The sequence below is a fragment of the Bactrocera dorsalis genome, chromosome 2 (assembly GCF_023373825.1).
Source record: "Bactrocera dorsalis isolate Fly_Bdor chromosome 2, ASM2337382v1, whole genome shotgun sequence".
Taxonomy (NCBI): Eukaryota; Metazoa; Arthropoda; class Insecta; order Diptera; family Tephritidae; genus Bactrocera; species Bactrocera dorsalis.
The window spans coordinates 3,526,420-3,554,328 of NC_064304.1; the positions used below are offsets into that span (position 1 = coordinate 3,526,420).

General features: G+C 37.3%; 1 protein-coding gene across 1 annotated transcript in view; it reads left to right on the plus strand.

The window, feature by feature from the left end:
* The window catches only part of LOC105226759 (zinc finger protein 1), a 61,910-nt gene that overhangs the window by 17,527 nt on the left and 16,474 nt on the right, over nucleotides 1-27,909 (plus strand). Inside the window, exons 2-3 of the mRNA XM_011205780.4 lie at nucleotides 14,920-15,080; nucleotides 15,236-16,261. Of these exons, the coding sequence (XP_011204082.2) occupies nucleotides 14,920-15,080; nucleotides 15,236-16,261 (1,187 nt within the window). The remainder of the gene's footprint in view (nucleotides 1-14,919; nucleotides 15,081-15,235; nucleotides 16,262-27,909) is intronic.

The window sequence follows — 27,909 nt, forward strand, 5'->3', positions numbered from 1 at the left end:
TCAGTATGCTTTGACATTTCATCATGAATAGACTTACTAACGAGCAACGCTTGCAAATCATTGAATTTTATTACCAAAATCAGTGTTCGGTTCGAAATGTGTTTTTGCGCTTTATTTTGTTCAGCGATGAGGCTCATTTCTGGTTGAATGGCTACGTAAATAAGCAAAATTGCCGCATTTGGGGTGAAGAGCAACCAGAAGCCGTTCAAGAACTGACCATGCATCCCGAAAAATGCACTGTTTGGTGTGGTTTGTACGCTGGTGGAATCATTGGACCGTATTTTTTCAAAGATGCTGTTGGACGCAACGTTACGGTGAATGGCGATCGCTATCGTTCGATGCTAACAAACTTTTTGTTGCCAAAAATGGAAGAACTGAACTTGGTTGACATGTGGTTTCAACAAGATGGCGCTACATGCCACACAGCTCGCGATTCTATGGCCATTTTGAGGGAAAACTTCGGACAACAATTCATCTCAAGAAATGGACCCGTAAGTTGGCCACCAAGATCATGCGATTTAACGCCTTTAGACTATTTTTTGTGGGGCTACGTCAAGTCTAAAGTCTACAGAAATAAGCCAGCAACTATTCCAGCTTTGGAAGACAACATTTCCGAAGAAATTCGGGCTATTCCGGCCGAAATGCTCGAAAAAGTTGCCCCTAAATTGGACTTTCCGAATGGACCACCTAAGACGCAGCCGCGGTCAACATTTAAATGAAATTATCTTCAAAAAGTAAATGTCATGAACCAATCTAACGTTTCAAATAAAGAACCGATGAGATTTTGCAAATTTTATGCGTTTTTTTTTTTAAAAAAGTTATCAAGCTCTTAAAAAATCACCCTTTATAAACATATAAATATAAGTGTATGTCGTATATTTGTTGCATGCACTTTGCCTCGGCGCACAAATGCCTTTAGTTAGGCACTAGCACTCCTTGACGCAGTCCCCTTGACCGCGTTTTTCGCCTGTCTCCTCGCTCACGTTGTTCAGCCGCAGTCATTCTGCAGTCTGTCCATTCCCTGCATACACACACATACACACTTATATGTTGGTGCATGCATGCTTGAATTACATGCAACATATTTGCTCATTTACTTTAGGTAGCCACATTGCGTCCGCCAGCGGCTCCATTTTCAAAAGGTGCATCACGCAGTCAATCTGACGCTGGTGCTCAGCCGTTCGCTTGCTAAATATAGAAATCTGCATCCATGACGTTCTGCATGAAAAATGCACATTTCTGTGCCCTTTGCGGTGCAGCTGAGTGTCGGCGGCTGAGGCAGCGTCTCGAGTTGTACCAGTTGGCGCTGTTGCCGACTGTCTTGCTGCTTTCCCATTGCAAGCGTGATTTTTTCATTACATTTTTGCATGTTTTTAGTCGCTTTCCTCTATTTAGTGCTTGGTTTAGTTGTTGCTCTTGTGAGCATGGCATTTACACGGTTCGGCGTTTTCTGCTTCCTTTTGCGCCGTGACTTTGTGTGAACAGTTTTTCTGCGCCACCAGAAATGGCTGCGTGCATTTTAATAGTCTCCGGGAGTTCTCTGCTAAATAAGGCGAATAGCTGCAAGAGCCGCGTGTGTGTGTGCGCGCTGCGTTTGGCCTGCATTCCAGCGTATTTGTGTCGCCGCAGTGACATGTTAAGCGCAGCATTACCGGAGGAAAACCGTAAAAGCGTTATGATAAATCATCCAAATCACCTTGAACAATAAATTCACGCTTCTTCGCTTCGTGCAACACATTTTACAACATATGTCGCCACCGCTGCCGCTGCACCACCTTAAACTCATCAAAAATAAATTTCAATGTCACCTTTGGCAGAGTTGCCCATCAAAGAAAAAAAATAGCGTAAAACAACAACAATGACAATAAAAAAATCCATAAATATACTTTATTGTGTGCAACAATTAATTTTTGTTGCCTTTCACCTGTTCGAAGGCGCATAATCGTAAATAATAACACGCTCTCGTTTATTTTATTTGAATTTATCGCCGCCGGCCGACTTGACGTGCAGGCGAATATGAGTGAAACAGCCGCGCGTCAGCACCGCCAGCGCCATCACCCGCCCACCTACGCCACATCACATTTCTTCACGCACACCTTTATTGGCTCGTAAAAGCTATTATAATAAATTCGTTAAGAATTATAGCATGGCTTAAGTCTAACAATACAAAGTCTGCGAAATATTCAGCATTTTCATCCGTCGGCGAAAAACTTAAGGAATTAATGAGGGGGAAACATCACGTAATGAGGAGAAGCTCTCTTTTGTTAGAATTCTTAAAAAGCGAAATCAAAGCAAAAATTTAAGCAAAGAAAATTTATGCATTCTCAAAAGACGCGCCAATTTATAAAGGCCACAACAACAACTTTACTAAATTATTGCGCTGAAATACGAGCAACGCTGCTGCCTGCTGCAATAACTATAAATATACATACAGTTTTCCCATGCCATCAACTAGTTGTCAAAGCAGAATTTGTGTGAGTGTGTGTGTGTATAGGCGAAAGATTCGCGTAGGCGCACAGTGTGTCGATTTAACAGTGATTGCTAAGAAATATTGTACATATTGCTTAGAGTCTCATATTGCTTGCTTATTCAAGTTATTTTAGGCGTATTTTAAATAAAAAATAATAATTTTTATTTAAAAATTTTTGAAATATTATTTTTAAATTTAAAAAAATTATGAAATTTTTTTTTTCATTTCATTAATTCTTGAAATTATTTTTTTAATTTTATGCATTTTTTAAATTTGGGTTAGTTGTATAAATTTATGAAAGTTTTTTTTTTAATTTTACAATTTTTTTTATTATATAAATTTTTGATTTTTATATTTACATGTATAAATATTCGAAATAATTTTTTTTTTTTCGTTGCATCAATTTCATTGACATTTTGCGCAGCCCAACCCACTGTGCTCACCTTATTTCGTCGCCGACAGTGTCGCTTTCATCTCCGCAGCACACATTTTGTTTTTGTATTTAAGTACTAATGCTTTTCAAAATATCAATTCGCACCTTATTGGTGAATTATGTGCGACAATTTCCGACAACGCTAATGCCCAACGCGTGAACTAAAAAACTACAGAAAACAGCGAAAAAACACCAGCAACAACAAGAACTAAGGAAGCTCCAAACGGTTTGATGTCTTGTGGCACCTTCCCATTAGAAGCGCGCGAACGTGCAATATCGTGTTCTAATACTGCTCACTACACATGCAACGTGCCACATGTACTTACAAACCTGTACAGGCGCGTTGTTTATTTTGATTGACCCCCCTCTGCCGCTGGTGGCGTTCTCACACCCGCCGCCCAGATGTGCGCACGCCGTCATTTCTCCCACTGGAAGTTCTTGTGCATATTGAGCTGAGCGCTTGTTTATCTACACATGTTTGTTGTTTGTTGTTGGTGCTTTTGTAGTAATAAAAGCGTAGGCCTACCTAGCAATTCGCATTTTTCTCACAGGTATTGCAATTTCCGCTTTGTTTATGGCCCCGAGCGTATAAATAATAAACAAATAAACACAAAGGTGGAGCTCAATGAATTATGCGCCAATAAATCAAACCACTGCACCGCTCACACACACACACACAGCTATCAATGAATATTTGTATATGCGTGTGTGTGTTTGTGTGCTTAAAGCGCCTGGCAATCAGTTGTAATAATTCAAGCGTTGCTGCTGTTCCATTAGTTTTTAACAAATTACGCCTTTCAAATGAATATTCTGAAAATGCATTGCTGCTTTCCGCACACACACACACATATGTATATATGCGTCGGCGCTCTTGTGTGGCGCGCACTTTGTTTATTTGCTTTTATTTTATGTAATTTTTGCAAATGTACTCTTTGCGCAAAACTACTAATAGTTTCGCATGAATTTCGCCCGCTTGTTGTTGTTGTTGGCGGTGTTGTGCGATGTGTTGGCTTTGCTGCTGCTTTGGCGGCGTGCGCCACTTTTCATTTCTGCACCAAATGCGAGCGATCGTGCAAATGCAACGAAAAAAAGGCATAATCATTATTATTTGATTATTTATGCAAATGCTTTAATTTTCAATAGTAATGTCGGTAATTAAGTCCTTTAATTTATGGCTTAATTTCACATGCACTTGAATATTGATGCAAATGCGTTTTTGTGCTGCCATTTAATGTGTTTCGCCAGTAATTGTGCTTGTAATATGGTCTTGTGTTGTTTTTGTTGTTGTAATTGTAGTTAATGTACACAATATTCGATTTTTGACTAAAGTACTTAGCAGGTAAATAAATATCACTCGAACATTACTTTGTAATTATTGAGTATTTGTAATTAATTATCGCGGTACCGTTATATACATATTTAGAAAAATTCAATATTTGTGAGAAAGGAAATAAATCTGATTTTTCTTATTTACTTTTGTAATTATGGGTAATGTTGAGGTTAGTTTTACAACTTCCGATAAAAAATAAATAAATAATTAAAAATGTAATAATTATATTGTATAAAGTAATTTTATTTTGTAATTAATTAATCCAATTAGAAATATTGTTAGAGTGACACAGTGATTTTTTTTGCTTTTTATTTAATTTTTTTATTTTAATTTTATTTATTTATTTAAATTTTATTTTTTTATTTAAATTTTATTTTTTTATTTTAATTTTTTTTTTAATTTTAATTTTTTTTTTTTAATTTAATTTAATTTTTTTTTTTTTTTAATTTAATTTTAATTTTGCTTTAATTTTTTTAAATTTTTTTTATGAATTTTATTTTATTTATTTTATTTTTTTAATTTCATTATTATTTTTTTTTTCATAAAATGAAATTGAAATAATGAAAGGCGGAGAGCGCATCTCAGCTTAGTCACCTTTAAATCTTTTTTTTTTCTTTTTTAAGCATTTTGCTCAAGCTCAATGCTTCCCATAAATTATGGCATCCACTACAGGCAATTTGTGCGTTATTGAGAAAGCACATGAGACCTGACTTGCGAAAACAGCGAATCATGGAAATAAATTTATGCGCTTACCGCTGAATGGAGAATGCCACACTTAACACACACATACACACCAACAATACACCACGTTAGACGTTAATGTTGTCACACGGTGATCATGTGATAATAACATTTTTGCACGTCGTGCAATCACTTACGGAAGTGGCAAAATATAGTGACAGCTAATACAGGGTGACACCGAACACACTAAATTCCATTAAAATTTGCATACTTTTTTCCACAGCAAATATGGACTTGTGGACTTCCCTAGTCATCTCGCTGAACTCACCTATGTGCCATGATTATTGCTGTTGTGCAACACGTGTCGCCTGACGGCTGCGGTCAGTAGACCACATCGAAGCAATGTGTGCGGTGCTTTTAATTGCATAATCAGGTTAATTGCTGCCGGCACATTGCGCTTTATGACATTTTCTCGTACGCTATAAACAATTTTCTTCAATCAAATGAAAACACACGCGTAAATAAAGTCGTATATATCTACATGCATATATGTATATACATATGTATAAAAACACTTAGAATATTCATACATAAGCACATAAATACAAATATTTGTAAGCAATGCATGTAGTACATATGTATGAGTGTATGTAGTTCCCCAACTAGCACTTTGGCTGGCATTCTTCAAAGGCGAACTGAAAGTGGCTTTGTATTGATATGCCTATAAAGTGCCGTTATAATAATATCCGACACACGTACACGTTTTTCTCGTGTCATCATTTAACAAAATGCTTTAATGAATATTTCATTTGATGATTTACCTATTTTGTTGTTTACAGCCCTGCCTTCGCCCACCACGCTCCCGCTTCACACAGCACAACAAGTGTGGTGACTTCTGCTTTTTAATATTTTTTTTTTCATCAATTCACATCCAAGCGTATACGAGTATTCCGAGTATGTTGTTGTTTTTTTAGTTAACTGTTCATTTTTTCTTTAATTTGTCGCGGCGAAGTGTAAGTGTGTCAGCTGTTCATTTAGCTCAATCAATTTGAAATAAAAAGTGTTGTTGCCTAAATGAAAAAGTTATATAACTATTATACGAACATTTTGTTTGTGTAATTCGTTGTTGCAACAAATTTACAAATATGCATATGTAGATAACGGGTGATTTTTTTGAGGTTAGGATTTTCATGCATTAGTATTTGACAGATCACGTGGGATTTCAGACATGGTGTCAAAGAGAAAGATGCTCAGTATGCTTTGACATTTCATCATGAATAGACTTACTAACGAGCAACGCTTGCAAATCATTGAATTTTATTACCAAAATCAGTGTTCGGTTCGAAATGTGTTTCGCGCTTTAATTTTGTTCAGCGATGAGGCTCATTTCTGGTTGAATGGCTACGTAAATAAGCAAAATTGCCGCATTTGGGGTGAAGAGCAACCAGAAGCCGTTCAAGAACTGCCCATGCATCCCGAAAAATGCACTGTTTGGTGTGGTTTGTACGCTGGTGGAATCATTGGACCGTATTTTTTCAAAGATGCTGTTGGACGCAACGTTACGGTGAATGGCGATCGCTATCGTTCGATGCTAACAAACTTTTTGTTGCCAAAAATGGAAGAACTGAACTTGGTTGACATGTGGTTTCAACAAGATGGCGCTACATGCCACACAGCTCGCGATTCTATGGCCATTTTGAGGGAAAACTTCGGACAACAATTCATCTCAAGAAATGGACCCGTAAGTTGGCCACCAAGATCATGCGATTTAACGCCTTTAGACTATTTTTTGTGGGGCTACGTCAAGTCTAAAGTCTACAGAAATAAGCCAGCAACTATTCCAGCTTTGGAAGACAACATTTCCGAAGAAATTCGGGCTATTCCGGCCGAAATGCTCGAAAAAGTTGCCCAAAATTGGACTTTCCGAATGGACCACCTAAGACGCAGCCGCGGTCAACATTTAAATGAAATTATCTTCAAAAAGTAAATGTCATGAACCAATCTAACGTTTCAAATAAAGAACCGATGAGATTTTGCAAATTTTATGCGTTTTTTTTTTTTTTAAAAAGTTATCAAGCTCTTAAAAAATCTCCCTTTACATACAAACATACTGTCAAATGAGCTAATAAAAGTGTAATTGAAAATTAAAGGAAGAGAGAAGATGAAATTTCGGAAAGAAATAATTATTTAAAAAAATAAAAAATAAAAATGAAATAAAAGTTAAACAATTTATAAAAACAAAATTTTTATAAAATATTACATTTGATATTGTCACAGCTCTCAGTACCTCTCAGCTCTCTATTCGTTCTTTCGTGTGACGTTTCTTCAAATTCCTTGCATTCACACATATGTACTTATTTTTGTGATACATATCAATTGAGTATGATTGATAAGTCTTGGAATATTTGGACGTACATAATTGAAATTTATGATCCAATGAAAAATGCACATACAGTTGTGTATGCTCTTGTGACCGGAGTATACTGAAGAATGTTGAAGAATACCATTTATACCAAAATGTGCCATAGAAAGTGCAAAAATTTTGCACACTCTTGACTTTAGCGATTTCATATCAATAATGTAAACAATTAAAAAGCCATCAAGCTTCTGGAGACGATAGAGGAGCTTTTACTATTGAGTATTTCATTCTAACATGTGGGAAGAGTTGGAAATAAATCTTCTGTAAAACCAAAATAAAAATTTAAAAATTTTTTTGAGTTACAGCTTTCTAAAGCCGCCGTTACTTGGGTTTCATGGGTAAAAAACAGCCTTTTTCAACAAGTTTTTTCTCATATAAAAAATTAAATATTATATTAGAGTTGTTTATTGTCATAAACATACACTATTTACAAAGAAGTTCTGAAATTTTTGGAAAAAATTTTTTGAACACGGCCATTGCGATGCCATTTCCGGTGTCCTCTTAGAAAAAAGATGCGGCCCGCGTTGGCAATAAACTCCTTACAGGATCATTTAAAGTGAAAAAATACGTGTTTTAGTTAAAACCTTAACTTAGAACTTGGACGAAGGAAAAAAGAAACTGAAAATTAGATTTTTGTCAGATATTTCTTACAAAAAAAATTAAAATTTCAGTGAAAATTTCGCGATATTTTTTTTTTCAAATAAAAGTTATCGAAAAAAAATTGTTCGTTCCAGTCTTTAAGAATTGTATCCCAAAGGCCTGTGTAAAATTTCATGACGATCTGTTGAGTAGTTATCGATAAATCTTGACAAACGACTTCAAAAACGCAGTTTCGAGAAAAAGGCACAGGTTCTCAAGGCTGCATCTCCGAAACTATTACTCGGAACAACTTGAAAATGTAGTAATGTAATATTCTAGAGGTGTTGTAGAATTTCAGAAAGATCCGATCAAAATTCAATTTTTTGAAACCCGTAAACACATCACATTTTTCAAGCCATCACTCTAGCTGTGCCACTTAAAATAATTTCATTAATCTTCCCATTCATTAAAATGGCCAATTCGTTCCAATTCTTTTTGGAAATTTTCACAGCCATTAAGGCTAACACAGTTATTTATTATTTATTAGTTTGGGACCACGTTGTGCTAGTTTTTTGTTTACAAACTACACTTTCTTCGCACCAATTATATGCACGTCAAACTCAATCATCGTTTTTGTCATTTTCATTTGGTGAAAAACCGCAAATGCAAAAACAAAACCAGCAAAGCCAAAACATATTTAAACTTTTAATGTTTTTGTTGTGCTACTCGTACTTGTACAACAACAGCAATAAATGAGCGCAGCAAATACAAAATCAGGACATAAACAACTTGTTTATTTAAAAGTTCGCTTGCTTTTTAATTGTTTAAACATATATTTTATACTTTTATGCCTTTGCATTGTTTAATAATTTTATTTCGCTCATAATTTTCCTAAATACCGTCGCTTGTCGAACATGGCCACAAGAGATTTGGCGGCGGACGTGCGCTAAACCGCCCAGACGGGCAACGCATGTTCTCCTCCACACGCTTCGCGCGCGCAGCTGTCTTGGAGACACTTGTTCATTACGCCCACAGTACGAGCATGTCGTTGTTGGTGTTGCTTTCAGCGCCCATCGCCTTCACAGCTCATTGCTGAAGTCGTTTTTCTCCGTGTGGCCAATAAACTGGCACCTTTACGAGCGCTTTTAATGTTAACCTGCACCAATAAAATATATGGCAAACGAGCGGAATGTGGCCGGAACGTAGAGATGGAACTGCTGCTAGTACGTTTGTCTGGCCGAGCGGATTTGCCTAAACTCTAACCAAAAAAAACAAAAAACCAAAGTAAATAAGAAACTATGACAACTGAAGATACGGAACATTTGCAACGTCAGCGTCAAATTATAACGGCATAAAAACGTCGCATGAAACGAAACAAAACAATGAGATTAAAAAAAAACCATCCTTATTCTTGCCCAACTTTATGCTGATGAGCTTATCATGTCGCCGCTCGTGTGTGCGCACGCACTCACCTGTGACGGTGTTCAGGCGAGAGCGCATATGTGGCTGCTTTTGAATTAATATACTCTTTTCTTGTGTTTGATTTACCCGATTTCATGAGCGTTTGCAACAGACCATTTCAGCGTAATTGCTTTGATAACGGTATTAGACACCGCCTCCACAAGTCTGGCTGTGCATTTTGGCCCAGTCGGCGCGATGTCGTGATTTACAGGCACATTCACCAGTTTTACTACTTTGCCCACTTGACGCTAGTAAATTAGCGACCACGCCAAAGTTCGGTCATCTCATAATAATATTAATTTATTTACTTCACACTTAGAATTTGACAAATTGCAGCGGCATTTTATTGGCATTTAAAAATGTTATGATCCTCTATGCAGTAAAATCCACACACGACGAGGTTAATAAAACAAAAAATACAAAAGAAAATTGGAAAATAATGTATTTTAAAAGCGCTCGAAGGTGAGCAAGTATCATTTCGCAAGCGTTTCCGCTCGACTGGCGGCGCTTTCGTCATTTTTAACTAAATTTTGGAAACATCATTTTTGTTTTCTCCGTCGCTGGCGAAATGTTTAAATTTAGCGATTTCCTGCATAGCTGGCCATTACTTGGCACATACCTGTTGAAAAGACGGTAATTTTTAAGTGTCAGCACCTAAATTGTGTGAGCATTTTTTAATGACAGCAGCCTGTCAAACGGTTGGCATTTCTTTTTTTTGCCAACGCCGCTGATTTTGACACAAAGTTGGCTGAAATTTTGGTTTCCATTTCACATTTCCCTGCAATTAGCTAACGAAAATTATACCACGTGCAAGCTTTGAGTTTTCAAGGTCGCCTCATGACAAATAGCGTGTCACTGAAGCTCTTGTTGAAATAATGACAGATTTTTTGGAAATTGAAAACCAAAAGATTTTTAAGAAATGTGGTGTATTTGTAGAAACATAGATACTATGTAGGAATTCGAAGTGTTCTAAATAATACCCGGCACGAACTATCTTCAGGAAGCTCCAAAAATTTACTACCGGAAACATTAAGTTTGCCACGATATTTGTAACACACAAAAGGAAACGTCAGAAACCCTGTAAAGTAAATGACCACCTGTACAAGCTAAGTCGATTTAGCCACATTCGTCCGTCCGTATGTCCGTATATATGCAAGCTAGTCCCTCAGTTCTTTAGATTTCGCTCCAAATTTTCGCACGCGCCCTTTTCTTCCCAAGAAACTGATCATTTGTAGGCATCACCCTCATCGGATAACTATATCGTAAAACTGTCATACAAACTGAACATTCAAAATCAAGTTCTTGTATGGAAACTTTTTTATTTGACAAGATATCTTTACGAAATTTGGCAGAGATTATTGTTCAAGGCCAAGCTAAACGCTGCGGAGCGGAAATTGTTCAGATCGGATCACCATTTCATATGGCTACCATACAAACTGACCGATCAAAATCAAGATCAAGACCTTTTTATAGCCTTTTATGCAACTGTGAAGGGTATATAGCTTCAGTGTAGCCGAAGTTAACATTTTGTCTTAATTATTTATTAATTAATTTAACATAAAATTCTTTATATTTTCTTTATACAAAAGTCTTTCGATGTATTTTTCCACAGTAAACCGCAAGCACATATGTATGGATGTATGTATATGTACATGTGTACATAAATAAATATGTAATTGCACAAATTCCATCATTTTGTAAAGAAAGTGAAAATAATTTCTTCCCTGTGGTACAACGAACTCTTGATGACGCCAAGCGCTCACACACTCACACATACAAGCATGTTGCCACAACAAACAGTTGCATTCATTCACTCAACGTTCAAAGCTTAAACGGCTGCTCCAATCATAAATACAATAACAACGACAACAACAACAACAATGTGCGCACAATTGCCACAACCATAATAACGATTGTAATTGTAAACGTTGCACTTCAAATGCAATCAACGACCCAGCAGCAATCGCAACAACAACAACAACCCATATAAAAATGGAAACGAACACAAAACAACAAAAAAGCGTATTATAGTAAACTGTCCAAGCTTGGGATAGCGCTACAGCAACAACATTGCGCTTATCACGGTTGCATGGAGGTTGAAGAAGAAAGCGCCGACAGCAAACACACACACACAAATGTGCGGCATGACAACACACGCAATTAACAACACAAGCTCTGCATGCTTGCGCCCAAAAGGTATCAACATGTTTTTTGCCTCGACATTGTTGATTGCTGAACATTTTGATTTCTTATTTTTTGATGATTATTGCTGCTGTCGTGAAAATATTCCACACACACACACTTGCACAAGCGTTGGGCGCAACAAAATGTGCCATTGAACAGTGTTGTCTGTGACTATTGCAACAACATCAACAACACTAATAAATAAAAGCCTCTACTATGAGTTATTATGTGTGTGCGTGTGTTGTTGTTGTTGTGGCCAGCAGTCATCAGCCTCCGCTACGCACGTTGATCAATAAATTGTGGCTGCGGTTGTTGTTGCTGCCTGTCTGCCAGCCTGCCTACGGTTAATTGAGGTAAATTAAGGTAAACTATCAAATGACAATACCAACAACTAACAAAAACACACACGAGTGGGAATGGAACATATTACGAAGACTTGCAGCAGAGATGTGGCACAATGGCGTGTGTCTGTATGATTGTATGAGGCACCGCAAGTTACAAGAAAACACGCAAATTGTTTGTGTCACTTGGGAGAGTGGCAATTGCTTGAAGAAACGCATTCGTTAGTGTCCCGGCAGTCAACAAAACACACACACACACATGTAGCAGCGAGGACACAATTGCCCTCCATCGCACTTTTAATAAAACTTTAACGAAATTAATTTCTTTTAATAGTCACAAAGCAGCATCTTAATGAGATCGAAGTGATAAGAGCTCGTAAAAAATAACACAAGCTGTACAAATATTACTCTCGCAGCTGCATTGCGTCAAGCGCACTTGCAAGTTGCAACAAAATTCCGCTCAGCGTTACCTACTTGGCGGCGACACTACAGCTCGTTACGTGAAGTATTTGCTTTAATTGAAATTAATGCAACATACCTACTCAGCTGCGCACACACATGCCCAAGTTGCTCCGCTTGAATACTCGCGCTTTATTCGTGGGATTCAAGCTCCATTTCTAGCGCTCGAAACTCCATTTTGTGCACCATTTTGACTTTTACTACTTTTTACGGATATCTTGCTCTCCGTTTTATTTGTTATCGTTCTGTTTTGTTGTTGTTGTTGTCATCTGATTGTTGGTGCCACTTTAACCAGTTAACCGTCATTGTGTGGCGTTTCGCTGCTGGTTTCTTTGTGCTCACTCACTCACACCTATACGAGCGCAATTGGTCACGCACACATCCACTGTTGCTCTGCATCTCTCTCTCTCTCACTCGCCCTAGCCCCAAAGCCGCGCTGCTCTGCTCTTTACCAATTCGCTTACCTACGCTCAAGCAAACAACAAAAGGTACACTGACTCACCGTGATTTGTAGCCTTCTGTTCGGCGCTAACAGTGTTGGAGAATAATGTAAAAAATTTACAAAATTTAGCTTATTTGCCTAGAAAGCGTAGAAAATGAGTAATTTGATACTTATGTATATTTTATTTTATATTTTTTTTTATATCAGTCAATAAACATTTTTTGTTTCTAAATTGAATAATATTTTCGAAAAAATTTGGTATTTTTTCTGAGGACTGACGACCATGTAGTTCTTATATCAGGAACACTGCTTCAATTAATAGAAACAGTTACAAGAATTCTCTCCTGAACAATTTAACTTTAGCTTTGTACCTGAAACTAAATATCCCAACACCGAAGCTCAATACCCGAACATGAATATTCCACAACCTGCTTTTGCCTCTGCTATTAGCATTGCCTTCAAAAGCCATACTTTTTTATCGTTTAATTTTTTTTCGTTTAAATTTTTCCTCTCTTAAATTCGCCCTGTTCGAAGACGAGTTCCCAGCTCACGTTTGCTTTGGCAGCAAGCAAGAATTTCTTGCCTTTAAGTACCTTGTCTGTCTATCGCAGTGTCTTGTCTGATTGTTGGTGGTTGTTATTCACATGCTTGTTGTTGTTTGTGTGCTTGTCTTACTTGGTGTGTAGCTTGAGACCTGAAACGGAGACCTGACGATGAGATCATCATCATGCTTATATGCCAGCGTAAAAAACAAGTGTTATGTGAACCTTTCATATAACATACAGCCTTTCAGAAACACACTAATGCACAAGTGTTAATATACATACATATATGTAGATACATACATATGTATTTGTGCGTATTTATGTATGGACTCTCATATAATGGCTTGCTTGGCTATATAATTATGGCTTCGTGCAACAGTTGGGCTATAGGCACATCACTGATATATACATACATACATACATACTTACTATATGTACGTGCGTGCACTTTGCGCATGAAGATTCACTTGGAATCCAAGCATGAAATACAGAAAGAGTTGATCTCGCAGCCATCCCTGACTTTTGTGCGCATAAAACTGATAAGTTTCGCTTGAAGCGAAGTGCAAAGTGCGTTGTCGCCGCTGTTTGTTGTTGCGCTAAGAATGCGCGCATTTATGTAGCACACATGTGAGAGTTTATACTCTTGACTTTTGCTTTATTTTCATGGAAAATTTGCGAAGAATCAAATGAAAGCGATAAAAACAAAGGTCAAATTCTGTGGTTTGCAAGAATCTTTAAACGAGAACTTGCTTATTTATAAACTTATTTTTTTCAATAATCTGCCCGCACTTAGGTAAAACCGCTGAAATTCCAGTTAAACGTCTGCACGCACACACTCACATATTTTTTATTCCAAAATCCAACAACTTTTTAACTCGTTGCCAAGCGTTTGTGTGGCTTTTTCGTTTCAACGTTCCAATCTCATTGGCCGCTTATCTGCTGGTACAAACCCGCTACAACACACCACACACTCATGCACCGGTACATTCAACGAGCGTCGGCCACAAATTCGTTTAATGACTTATCGCTTGAAAAATATCTTTTACACTTAATTTTTTTTTATTAATTATTTTTTCGTTTAGCTCTGAAGTTTTTGTAGTTGTTTCCAAGTCGCACAGACCTTCGCAGTTCATTCGTGTGTTTTTTTGTTTACCACTTTTTGTATGTTACTCACTTCTCTTGGTTCGCTAACGGCCGCTTAATTGGTGGTGGCACAAAATGAGGTACGAGCTCACCGAACAACCGCACGAAGAAGGTAAACGAAACAAAAACACGATACATGGGAATTAAAATGGCGTTTGGTTGAATTTTTGGCTTGAATGTCTTGAATAAGTTCTTTGGTTGGAATTTTTTTTATTAATATATGGTATATGAGAATGTAAATTTCTAAAGAATGAGTCAATGCTGATTATAACAGCTACAAAATACATAAAAAAATATAAACTCGTATTAAAAAAAAATATGAAAACGAAAATGTGTTGAATTACTAATAACTTTAACAATTTCTTATGTAACGACTTATCGTTTCTGTTGCCTTCATATTTCTTTATTAAATTATTTCTTTTTTCATTGCAGTTCCCTCATTGGCATCCAGTTTACACCATCCACTCCACCAAAACAGTTCGAAAAGCAGCAGTAACGCTGAGGAGGAGAACACCTCCATGCCGGGTCCGATTTCACCACACACAGATTTTATGGTGAAATGCCCACAATGCCCCAAGCGACTAGGATTTCAGGTAAGTAATTTCATCGAAAAGAACTTTAGCAAGTTTAGGATGTCAAAATGACAAAAAAGGCTATATTTACGGAAATTGTTCCAATATTCATATATTTACATTTACATATTATCCACCTAACTAATTAGCATCTTCAATATCTTCCCTACTTGCAGTCTCTGAGCGAGCACATCGCCTGCGAACATCCACATGAGACACTTAATTCAGAACATGTTCCATCCAGTCTTGCCTACCATCACCGCAACCACCACCATCAGCTACACAACCACCAACAACACCTTCACCAACTCCAACAATCCTACGCACAAGATAGCATCGTCGATATTGACGACGATAACGAGGATAACGACGACAACAGCAGTAACAGCAATAGCAATAGCAGCAATATAAAGTTTACAAGTTCACCAAACCAATATAGTAATAACAACAACGATAGCAATATAAAAAACAATAACAATAGTATTACAAATATTGAATACGAGCGTCGTTCACCGGCAACACCGGGCGCTACCAACCACAGCTCCAACAACACCGCGCTCAACAGCGCCAACTCACCCAATACCAAGCCAAGCAAACAACAACAACAGCAAACAAATATGATACCAAACGTCACGCCCACCGTCTCGCCCACACCACCGAACGATCTCAGTGCTGCCACATCGCCATTCGCCGCAGCGGCGGCCGCGGCAGCAGCAGCAGCAGCCGCTGCACAACACCAACTACCGCCTTTACCGCCACATCTCACACATTCACATGGCATGCATCCTCATCTGCCGGCTGCGGCGCAACTAATGGCCGCCATGGCCGCTATGCAAGCGCAACAGCAAAATGGTGCGAACAACGGCATGCATAATGGCAGTATAGGAGCTGGTGGAGGTGGCGTCGGTGTGGCCTCCAATCCAACTGCACACACCTCACCCACCAGCCAATTGCTAGCCTTGGCCAACAACGGTCATCATGCGGCGGCGCATGCGCTGGCGGGCAGCCACAACGGCGGCGGTGGCGGCAGCGTCTACGACATGGACGCGGCGCGCTCAACCTCAAGTCCCGGTTCGATCGGCGGCAGCGAAATGGGCGCCTACCACTGCGTACAATGCCCGGCGACATTCCAGACGCGCGAACAGCTGGAGAAGCACGAGGTGCTGCATTCGCCCAGTGCGCAGACGCAAACGTCAAACCAAGTGAGTACAAACTAATTTTATATATGGACTTAGGTATGTAAACCAGTAAGACTTGAACTTTCAAAGCCGCCATTTTAACTTTATTTTGGCGTGGAAGCAATGTTTCACAAAAAGGCATGACAAGTGAAACAAAGAAGCGCCTTTGTCTCTCACATGCAATCATTGCTACCTAACTAATGAGTAACGGGAAGAAGAATACATATGCATATAATATATGTGTAAGATACTTCCAAGTAAATCTTAACAACGTAGGCATAAATTGCCACTTGAAGAAGGCAATGTGAAAGAATGATTTTGATTGAAGTTGTGCTTGATGGCGAAGTATAATGCCATTCGGCACAGTTGGTGGAGATGAAGCAAAGCAGAATACAGTAAAACATCTCAGAAGGAACAGACTCTGGGAATAATATGCTATATACATATGTATACACAGACTTTTATATATTTTTAGATAAATTTCTTTGTATATGTATATGTACATACGATTTTTTTTTCTTTTAACCTTAAAAGATAAGGACTTTACCATATCTTACCCAAATAAAAAGTAACGAAAGAAACCTTCTAAAGAGATTACAACACCGTTCGAGTAAATAATCTTACATATCCATGCAAACCCTTCACTACAGTGTATATGCTCTACTAGATACATATGCACATACATACATCAATACGAAGTCTAAAAGATAGGCGTAAACAAATACGCAATAAAAAATAATATATTACAAAAACAAAAAAAAAACTACAGTAAAATACTAAAATACACACCGACTCCCCTATCTACACACACACACCAATGCACGCTGAATGATGCTTGTTAGTTGGTACCTACAGTCAGGTCACCATTTCGCCAGCACCGTACAAAGTCTAAAGCGGTGATTGGAGCTGTGCGCCTCATGTTGTAGTTATAGTTGTGATTGGAAACTGCGTACGAGTATCATACCGCGAGTAATCTCCACTTGTGCCGCTCGCTACTTCGAGCCTATCAGCAATTGTCTTACCGTCGGATGCCTGCTGGCTGTCCCACTAGTTGTGTGCTCTGAGCACACTATTGTTATTGTAGATATTGTAGTTGTTTTTTACTTCTTATCTAACACTCAGACACAGTCATAACTCTCGATTGTTTATTGTGCGATACAATGCGTAGCAATAGTTGGCGATAAGCGCACGGCAGCGGCAAGGGAAATTATGAAATATAAGTTGCTTGTGTCACACACATGCACCCGTATTCGTTTTATGTATGGCCGACGATAAGGAATGAAATGGTTGTTTTTCAACATAATGATAAGCGAATTAATGAAAAAACATACAGGAAAGATACGCCCACTGTGGCTGGCCATAAAAGTGAGCAGCACAGTGGAAAAACAAATACATATCTGTAGAAGAGATACGGGTACATGTACTCCGTGAAGACATGCACATGTACGCACCTAGCAATCGCCCCTGTGCTGCTGATAAGTAAGGTGGCACAGGCGTTTTCCTTGCGGGGTTGATGCTGCGCTCTTATCATAAACTCGGAACTTTTCTACGAACTAAGCCTACTTGGCCTCGAGTTATTACGTTTTACCGCCACTCACAGACATTATCGCCTGCTATGATCATAAATTATGATTTGATGTTTTGGCTTACCAAGTTTTTTCTTTTAATAAAACCTGTCTAAAAGTGCTGTAAGCAGTAAAAAAAAGCATATAAAGTGGGAAAAATGTACATGTGTGCTGCGTGTGGCATGTGTGACGCACAGCCCACAAAGTACACCCTCACGAAAGCGCCAGCAACGCCTGCCGCTCGAACCACAACCCTCGCGACCCTCACGAAATTGGTCATTTTTTCTCATTACGCCGCGCCGTGTGCTCGGCAAAGCTTGAGGTGAGCATTTGCTAAACAAACTAATATGCAATTCTATGCGCAAAGGCAGCAAAACACGTCCGAGCGCAACGACCGTATCTTTAATAACCGTTTTTTGTCGGTGATTTTACCTTCAGCTGCTTATTCGAACTCGATTTTTTTTCATTTTTTATATAAACAGTATTTTTTCGCCGCTACTTTGTGGCGATCCATCTCTTTTGGCACACCCCACTCCCTGGAGCATACTCGCACATTTGACGTTTGACCAATAACGTCATCTGTAACGGCATTCGGTCGGACATACATATTTGCAGTTATGCTGTACTGCTGCCGGGATAGTGCGCCCGAAAGCAAACTAATATGCCGTGCGCATAAGCGTGAAAAATGCTCATATTGCTTTAAGTATCCTCCTCATGCTGCACACACACACCCACGCATACAATTGCATGTGAGGTTCCTTGTTTTTGTTTTCGGCATTTTTATTTGCACGAAACCTAATACCTTTCGCAGCTAAGCTGAGTTTTGCTGAATATTGCGGTCATTCATAAACACCTCCGGTGTTGCCATACAAACACACACACATAAATGTATGATAACTATATTTTTTCATTGGCAAACGAGTTTTTTTTTCCTTATCGTTATTCTAATATGTCAGTGTTCGTGAAAACTAATATCGCAACAGTTGCCAGCAACTTTCGTTCCTCAACCACAGCTGTGTGCATATCCCTCAAACGTGGCACCACTCACTCGCCCCCTTTGGTCTTAACCCCTTAAGCGTTAACTAAACTCTTAAAAAAACTTAAAATGAATGGCAAAAGTACAAATTTTGAAATGAAAACAAAAAATAATCTTCAAACCTTTTGCCGGAAGTGTGGCATCTCGAAATTTGTTATGCATGAAACTTGTTTGAAGTGTTCATAAAAAAGTTTTTGCATGACTACCTTTTGAAAGTGTGCGTTGTATGCTTTTTATGCGCTGTACAACTACGCGTTGTTACTTTTACAGTTATGTTGCACTTCGGAAACATTGCGCAAATCGGCAGCTTAGCTTTAAAGATAGTCGCTGGCAGCAAAAGCAGTTGAATTGAAATAGATTTTGCACTAAAATGAAATCTTTAGAAAAATGTTGAAATTCCTGAAGAAGAAGAAGAGAATACTTTAGACACCGCTTTCGCATCTTTTTTTCTTTGCGGTTATAGTAAATTCACATTAACTGTAAATATCTGCCACTACTACATATATCGCACATAAATTTGCAACAATTTTAATTTGCGCTTTAATTGCGCTGTTGTTGTTTATTTGCTACGACAAATTACAAAAGCACTGCAATGAGCGCGACTAAAGTTTTCATTTGCTTTAACTTACTCGTACGTTGTGCTCTCCTGCCTGATTTTCGCGCCATCTTCAGCTTCATGTATGTTATGTACATACATACATATATTATTTAAAATAAATTGCTATTAATTTCTTACACTCGTAAACGCGAATTGTTAAAAAACAACAACAGCAGCAATGGCAATTGCACAGACACATGTGACCTTTTGACTACCAGCCCTGACTAGAGCTGATGCTCTGTGGAGTTGATGGTCAGCACATTTATTTTACAGACTTTCGTCAGCAATAAATACCTTTACCTATACATTCAGGCATACATATGTACATATGTACATATATATATATACATCGTATGTATGTCAATTATTGCATACAAACGGTGAGTAATAGCTCGTGAGCAGCTCAGTAGTCAATATAAATGAAAGGTGCATAAGGAAATAAAAGAATATTTGTTTCATGTTTTTTTGTTGTAAAAAAACGGGGTGACCGCGAACCATTAACAACAAACAACTGGAGAAAATGTCCGCTCATTATGGTATACCTTATGGAGGTCCGTTTGTTTATAAGCGAGTTTCTAAAAAATGCTCAGACTTTGCCGCTCGTTTGAGGGGTTTTATGCAGTTAGTGAGCCGAAAAAAGCGATTTCCACAATTTTTTTCCGAGAAAACTTTTAAGTATTTTTAAGACTTGGTATTAATAAAGGAAAGAAGCTACTGCTGATCTCCGGGAAATCCTCTCAAATCAGACGTTTTGCGGTGATCACTATATCTCTGAACTGGATCCTCCGAAATTCAAAAAAAAATCGTTGAAGTATTGTTAAATCTAGTAAAACAAATAGAAGAAATGGCAAAATAAATTTTTTTGACAAAATGGGGGTTCTAAAAAAAATAGATTTTTTACCTAAATTTCGGCCTTAAATTGTTTATAAAAAAATATTTATTGGTGAGAACAATGTTCGTTTAATTATTAAAAAATATCTTTAAGAAGCTGGTGTTACAATTTGAGACTTTAAAAAATAACATTTTGAGAAAACCACCAGACTAATCGGTAACGAGCAAATAGAGCAAATAGAATTTTAATTGAAATAAGTAAAAATAAAAAATAAATTATAATATTAAATGAATCCATCCAAATACTAAGTATTTCAAGCACAGTCGCAATGGCTCACTGGACAACAACTTAAGTGATAACCGTTTGAATATGCCACTGTGTGTGTGTAGCACACGCCAACTCAACTTTGCACTGCATATAAGCATGTACATACATACATATGTATGTACATATGTAAGGCAACATTCAGTGAAGCAGTCAAACAATTGCACGCCTCTCCGTCGTTTTCATTTGCGGCAGATATTTTCACCTAAAGTGCATGCAATTTTTCAATTTGATGCCATTCGGCAGTAACCGTTCTGCTCACTTCACACACTCGTAAGCGCTCAGCGCGCCAATGAGTAAATAACAGTGCCGTAACTTGCATGCAAATATTGCCACAAGAGCGCCAATGTACATATGTACATATGTGTGTGTGTGCGTGCGAGTGGCTGGAGGTGCATGCAAATGAAATGTGGGCAAAAGTTGTTTACAACAACAATTCACACACATAGTGGCGCTCATTTAAACGGCAGGCATTTAAACTGGCGAAAAAAATTTAATTGTTTCAGTTTTTAAACTTTTTCCCCAACACTAGATTAAATTTTCTGATAAATGCGCGTGTGTACGGGAGTTTCACTTGAGCAACAATGTTGACCAATAATTTATGGCTGGCCATTTGGTCGGCAATTATGTGCGCGTTGCAAGCGTGTGCATGTGTGTGTGACCTTTGCGCAGCGCCAACAACCTGAAAGGATGCGAAGAGTGGGCTTAAAGTGATGCTGGGGCAAGAGCAGAAATCAAACAGCAAGAACTTTGTTGGCACATACCTTCACATAACATATAAACATACATATGTACACTTGTTAATGATTATGATGAAACCGTGTTGCGTCTGGCAGCAGCAGGAGCAGCAAAAAGTAACAACGAAGCTCTTTTATTAAAAGTGCACGAGTAAAAGCAACAACAAAAACAACATAAGCCTAATCGTGTTTTTTACAGTGACCATTTGTGAACTCAGCGCGTCTAACTGCGTCGCCGACCGACGCCGCCATTGCCAAGCATTAAAGCCACATTCTGACCGATTTTATTTGCCACTTGAGCTTTTGTTGACGCCACTCGCAGAGGTAGTGCAACAGTGTATGTGTGTGTGTGTGTGAGAGTAAGTGTGGGTGTTTGCGTTTATGCGCTCGCGGTTGGCGCGCGGTTAACGCAAATGCTTTTTAAATGTTGCATGCCACGCATGAACGTCATGGACTAGGTGCTTAAATGTCACCGCACTGACCACTGACGGCCACACGGCTGCACTGAGACAGCCGGAAAACAAACAGACGCACACTTGCATTTAAGTGTGTCTCATTGGGGGAAAAAAGTTGCTGTTTGCCGCGCGACTGCCGCTTGCTGGCAGCTGTTTGCACTTATCGCAAGTGGAGCAGTCATGAGACCAACAGGCGTACATACTTATGCCTATATACATACTATATGTGTCTGGGGTAACTAGGTTAACCGCTCTTAGCCTCAAAGCGTGCAAATCAGCTGAGCGCCGAACAAGCTACACTTTAAGCTTTAAATTTAAATAAATAATCGTTAAAGCTCACATCAGCTCATACATATTTACATGTAGATGAGAGTACATAACACAGTAGCCTCTTATTTATGGCCGCATGTTGCTGTTCTACTCGCGTTTAATTGAGCGTATACGCCGTGTTGCACTGGCGCGCCATACTGCCTACGTACTACTGCCTTGCCTCCTCTGCCTTCTTATTCTTCCTGCGCTATTTTGCAGCGATTTCTGCATGAAAATCGCATAATGCGCAATTAATCTGTGCAAATTGGAATTTTCACTTCGCCGCGCTGCAGCTGGCTCACGCACGACCTGCAGTCCAAACGTTTGGTGCGGCCAACGCTGCGACTACACATAACACTCGCATATGTATGCATGTATGTGTGTATATGTTTTTGTTGTACTATAATTAATTGTTTTCACACATAATAATTTAATTGTGCACATGCATATATTTAAATTTGTTGCTGTTGTTGTTTTTTGGCAATTTAATAATCGTGCATTTGTAGTTGTAGTTGTTATTATTGTTGCGCAGACACTCAATAATCGCGCATTTTTACATATGTTGCTACATATGTTCATTTGTTTGCGCCCGCCGCCGCCGTCCGCGCCACGCATGCAACAGCGTCCCGTGCGACCAAAAAATATACATACATATGTATGTATATAACAACTACAACAAACATTCGCAACAATAATTCGCAAATAATAGTTGCAAATTAATTGTCTTTATTGTTGTCACTGTGCGCGCGCAAAAATATGCTTATGCCCACATGCATGTGTATGTATGTTTGTATGAGGAGTGTGCATGCAGTTGTGCGTGCGCGAGCTTAATGCGACACAAATAAAACAATGTCATACAGGAAATGGTGACAAGGTGTTTAAATGTCATTAACAAAGTTATAAATTATCTTAATGAAAAATAAATAGTAATAATTTAAAAGTGGCGAAAGTCACAGGTGCCCAAACGCCATTAATTATGCAACGCAACTGCAGCTGCACAGCTTCGTCGTCGGGTTCATTTACCAATCCCAGCAGCGAGGCGGTTTGGCGGTGAATAATGTTCGCAGCGTTCTTCAAAATTACAATATGTTTTCCGCTAAAATCATATATTTTCAGTTTTTTATTTTGAATTGTTGAGTTGATAAGCCAGCTTTGCAATTTTTTCTAATTTTTTTATTTCTTTATTTATTATTTTCATATTTATTTTTTTAATTTTTAGATTTTATATTTTCTATTTTAATATTCAGTATTATTTTATTTGTTTTTCCGGCTATATCTGAATATACTAACTGCATATAGAGAGCTTCTAATTTTTTTTCAACTATTTACCTTACAAATCTAGGCAACGAATTAGCAGGCATAAAAGTCTTTTGCATTTTTTATAAACATATAAATAATGTGGAATAATTCAAATATCCAACATGCCACAATATCAAAAATAAACCACAAAATTGCCGTTTTGAATATTTCTATTGTCTACATTTTATTACACACTTGAGATTTGCTTCAAAATTTTCACCAATATACATAAATAATTTCCAACTGAAAAAGAGCTTTCAAGTTGCTGCTGTTCGCCTATATATGTATGTACATATATATGTATATATGTATATCTATATAAATAAGTATGTGTATATATAACAAGTGGATTTGGAATTAAGAAAACATCTGAAAGTTATAAAAAATTTAATTCAGATTTATAGAATTTTTTATCGAATTAATAAATAAATAATAAAATCCTTAATATACACACATACATAGTTACACAAATTAAACATATATGTACATGTATATCAACTATTTTTTATATAAATTGTGATTTTACAAAAACAAAGTTTCAAGAAATGCAATAAAAAAAATCAAAAATAGAGACAGAAAAGGTAAATCTCTTACTACTAGAGCATATGAAACTAGTTTGGGACTAGTTACGTTAATACTAGTGCACATTTAACTGGTTTGCGACTAGTTAGTATAAAGTGTACTAGATATGTCAATAATAAAATCTTCAATATACATATGTACATACATGCATACATAAATCAAACACAGCAACTATTTTTTATATAAATTGTGATTTTACAAAAACAAACCTGCAAAAAATGCAATAAATAGTTGAAAAATGAAAGCAAAACATTTTTATGGCATTAAAGGTAAATTTCATTCTAGTGGTAAATATGAAACTAGTTTGCGACTAGTTAAGTTATCACTAGTACATATATAACTAGTTTGCGACTAGTTAGTAAAACATGTGTATTAGATATGCAAATGATTTTTCCACATACACATATTATGTACGAATTTAATTTCTAAAAATTTCTAGCTGCAAAATGCTGCACCAAAACCTTTAAAGCAAATTTTGTATATAAATTAAATTAATTTACTTTTTATGCATGGAATTTTGACTAAAAAATTTATATACAATTAAATTTGATTTCTCGCTCAAAGGAGTTTTGTGTTTTCCGCACAATTTGCTGCCGTTGTCAGCGCCAAGCGGAGTGCATTAAAAAAGTTTATACAAAATACAAAAAACATACAACAAAAATAAGAAATATTTAAAGGGAAAGCATTTTATGAATATGTATAAGAGAAATTAAAAAGATTTATGCCGGAAAAATAAGAAATCAAAGTATCCAAAATTTAGTAGCCTTCCACGGCGTGGCGTTAATGTGAAAAATGTGCACGCCCCACCGGAATTTCCATTAATTTCAGACAACAGCATAAACGCATTAAAAGTTAATAAATTTTATTTATTATAAACGACTCGTTTGAGTGTATATCAAATTAGGTGTTATATAATACACAATACATATGTATATATACATATGTATATATATCGTATATAAAAATGCATCCAAAAATAATTATTTTAGTATTCTACGTTACATACAAATACCTTATATTAGAAATAAGTCGATTTAAATAATAATTTGCCAATTTTTTTAATTTTTGACTTAAAAAATATATTTTAAATTTTTTATAATTATTTATATATATATGTATTTAAATTATAAAATTGAAAATTTTAGTTTTAATTGCAAAAACAAAATAAAAAGTTTTCGAAAAAAATTCCAAATGCAGAACTGAAACTGAAGGCTCTATTTTGAATTAAGATTTTCGAGTTACAAAATATTTATTTTTATAGTTATATTCAATAATTATTTTTCATGAATTATTTACTTTTACTACTATACTAATATTACTTTTTATAAGTCATAGCCTTCGACCATTTAATGCCGTCTACAATAATTTATGTTTGCACCTTGAAACAGATTCTATGAATATTATTTTCAATTCCTCAATACGATTACATGTGTAATGCGATCTTTCCTTAATTAAAGGTGTATATGTAAGCAATATACATATACGAAAATACATATGTATGTACATAAAGTGTAAGAGTGGCGTGTTATTGACCCTGTTAAATACAATTTCTCGCTTACTGATTATGGAAAAATGTTGCATTAACAAATTTACGTGTAAATGAAACGCAAAGTAACTGAATTTTCTAACTTATCCTCCTCAGTGATAACCTTTACTTCACGTTTCTCACCTCTGTTACCACTTTCTTGTTTTTGTCACCGTAAACTAAAGGTATTTGTTTACAAAACTCACGGGCGTGCTAAAAATGTTGTTGTTTGACATAAATTTTCAGTTCCTAAGCAAAAGCAGCTGCTTAGGAGCGCATGGCGAATGTGTAGATTAAGAACCTTTGCGAAATATGCTTTTACGTAAGTTCTAACACGTTGCTGATAACGTCAAATACAAACCGCTAATCTGGGTCGCTCACATAGCGTACGGAACGGAAAGTGCCCGTCATTCCCCGCCAGCACACGAGCAATTGATTGCCGCTGTCGCTGGCCGCCCAGAATAAATGCGCGTCCACGACTAAGTGCGTTAATCGTTGCTTGCGCGTCACCACAGGTTGTTTGGCTGCTCGAGCATTTGCACAAACCTACATGCACACACAAGAACGTGCGTGTTTGCTAAAATAAATATTATTTTTATTTATTTATTTACTTTCCTTTTTGCACCCTAAAAAGTGTCCAGCGCACTTAAATGATCGCAATTTCTAAATAATTACGCTGAGTGCTGCTCTTGCGATTTTGCACTTTGTCGCTTTTGACTGCGCCAACGAACGTTTTTTCGCTGCCGCAAACACATTTTTCGCATATTTGTATAATTGAAAATTTATCGTTCCTCCAAAGCCAGAAAAGAAAAGAAAACGAAGACTAACCCAAAAACAACCACAAAGATCAGTGTTCAACGAAGCGTAGAAAAGCTAAACTTTTTTTTTGTACAATTTTTCAACGCCGCTTAATTTAAAACAACAGGTGCGCCAAGTTTTTTCGCAGCAAATTTGAGTGCTATTTTTTGTCAAACAACGCATGTCAACTCACTTCAACGCATATCATAGAAACTACAGTTGTGTGTGCGTCTGTGTATGTGAACGTGTGTTGGCTGCGTGCAGTCTCGCCTTGAAGTACGAGCAGACTTGTCGGCCGATTGTGTGGCGACACATTAAGCGCATTAAGCCAACAGAAAACACAAAGTACAAAAACAAGCGATACTGGCAAATTAGTTGAACTAGCGATAGCCGGGGGATGGAGCGTGCATGCGGGCGGTGAGATTTGTGAAACAAAAACGAAATTCAAATTTGAATGAGACTGACTGACTGACAATCCATCGTCGAATGTGGCCGCCCCTTTTGAGTGATGTCAGGCTGATGGTGGTGGCGGTGAATGGCGGAGGGGAGGTCGTTAGACGGTGGCATACCAGTGCGCCGGCGGTAAGCCTGTTCATTGACACGAGCTTTTAATGCAAAGACAACGAGTCGCATGTTGTGTGGCTGTTCGAGTGGCTTGCATTATAGAGCCAATTATTAGGCGCTTTGCTGTACGTCACTCATACGCCATGTTGACAAGCGAGTGAAAGTACGAAAGGCAAGCAGCGCAAATCCGATGTAGCCGTACAACATTTTGCGCACAAAATTGGCGCAATTGAAAGTGCGCAAAAAAGCACAATTACTACATAGCAAATAAGTAGGTAAAATATAAGCACATTTTGGAAGTCAAAGAAAATTTGCGAAAATTGATTTCTTGTTTTTCATTTAGCTTTTGAATTCGAAAACAGATTTTTTTTATTTTAATTTTGCTTTTCATTTCGAAAACAGATTTATAAATGCGCCTTCAAATTAAATACTTTCTTACAGTTTAATCAGCGACTATGAAACATATGTATGTATGTAGATTATACAGACAATCATTACAATTTTGGGACTACATTTTAGATTTTTTCTTTTATTTGCACAATCCAAATAAAAAAATTAAATTGAAAATAATATTAACATATTTTAACAATAAGAAAATAATAATAAAATATTTTAACAATAAGAAAATAATATTAACATATTTTAACAATAAGAAAATAATAATAAAATAAAAAAACGCTTACTTATTCTGCACCGATGCTATAATACAGAAATACATTTGATCGGCCCGTTTGTATGGCAGCTATTTGCTATAGTGGTCCGATATCGGCAGTTCCAACAAATGAATAGCTTCTTGGAGAAATTTCAGTTCGACAACTCAAAAACTTGGGGACAATTTCTCGTTGTTGTTGTAGCGGCAGAATTCTGCCAAGTTGACTGTCCATGACCGGATAAAAATCCGGGTCCGTTGCAGTTAGGTAAACGCGATTGTCGTTGCAACTATTTCTCGTCTGTATAGACTGTACTCAGCTCGTCACAGTTATCATATATAAAGTATATACATACATATATTATAGGGTATCCGACGTTTCCTTTTGGAACTTACAAA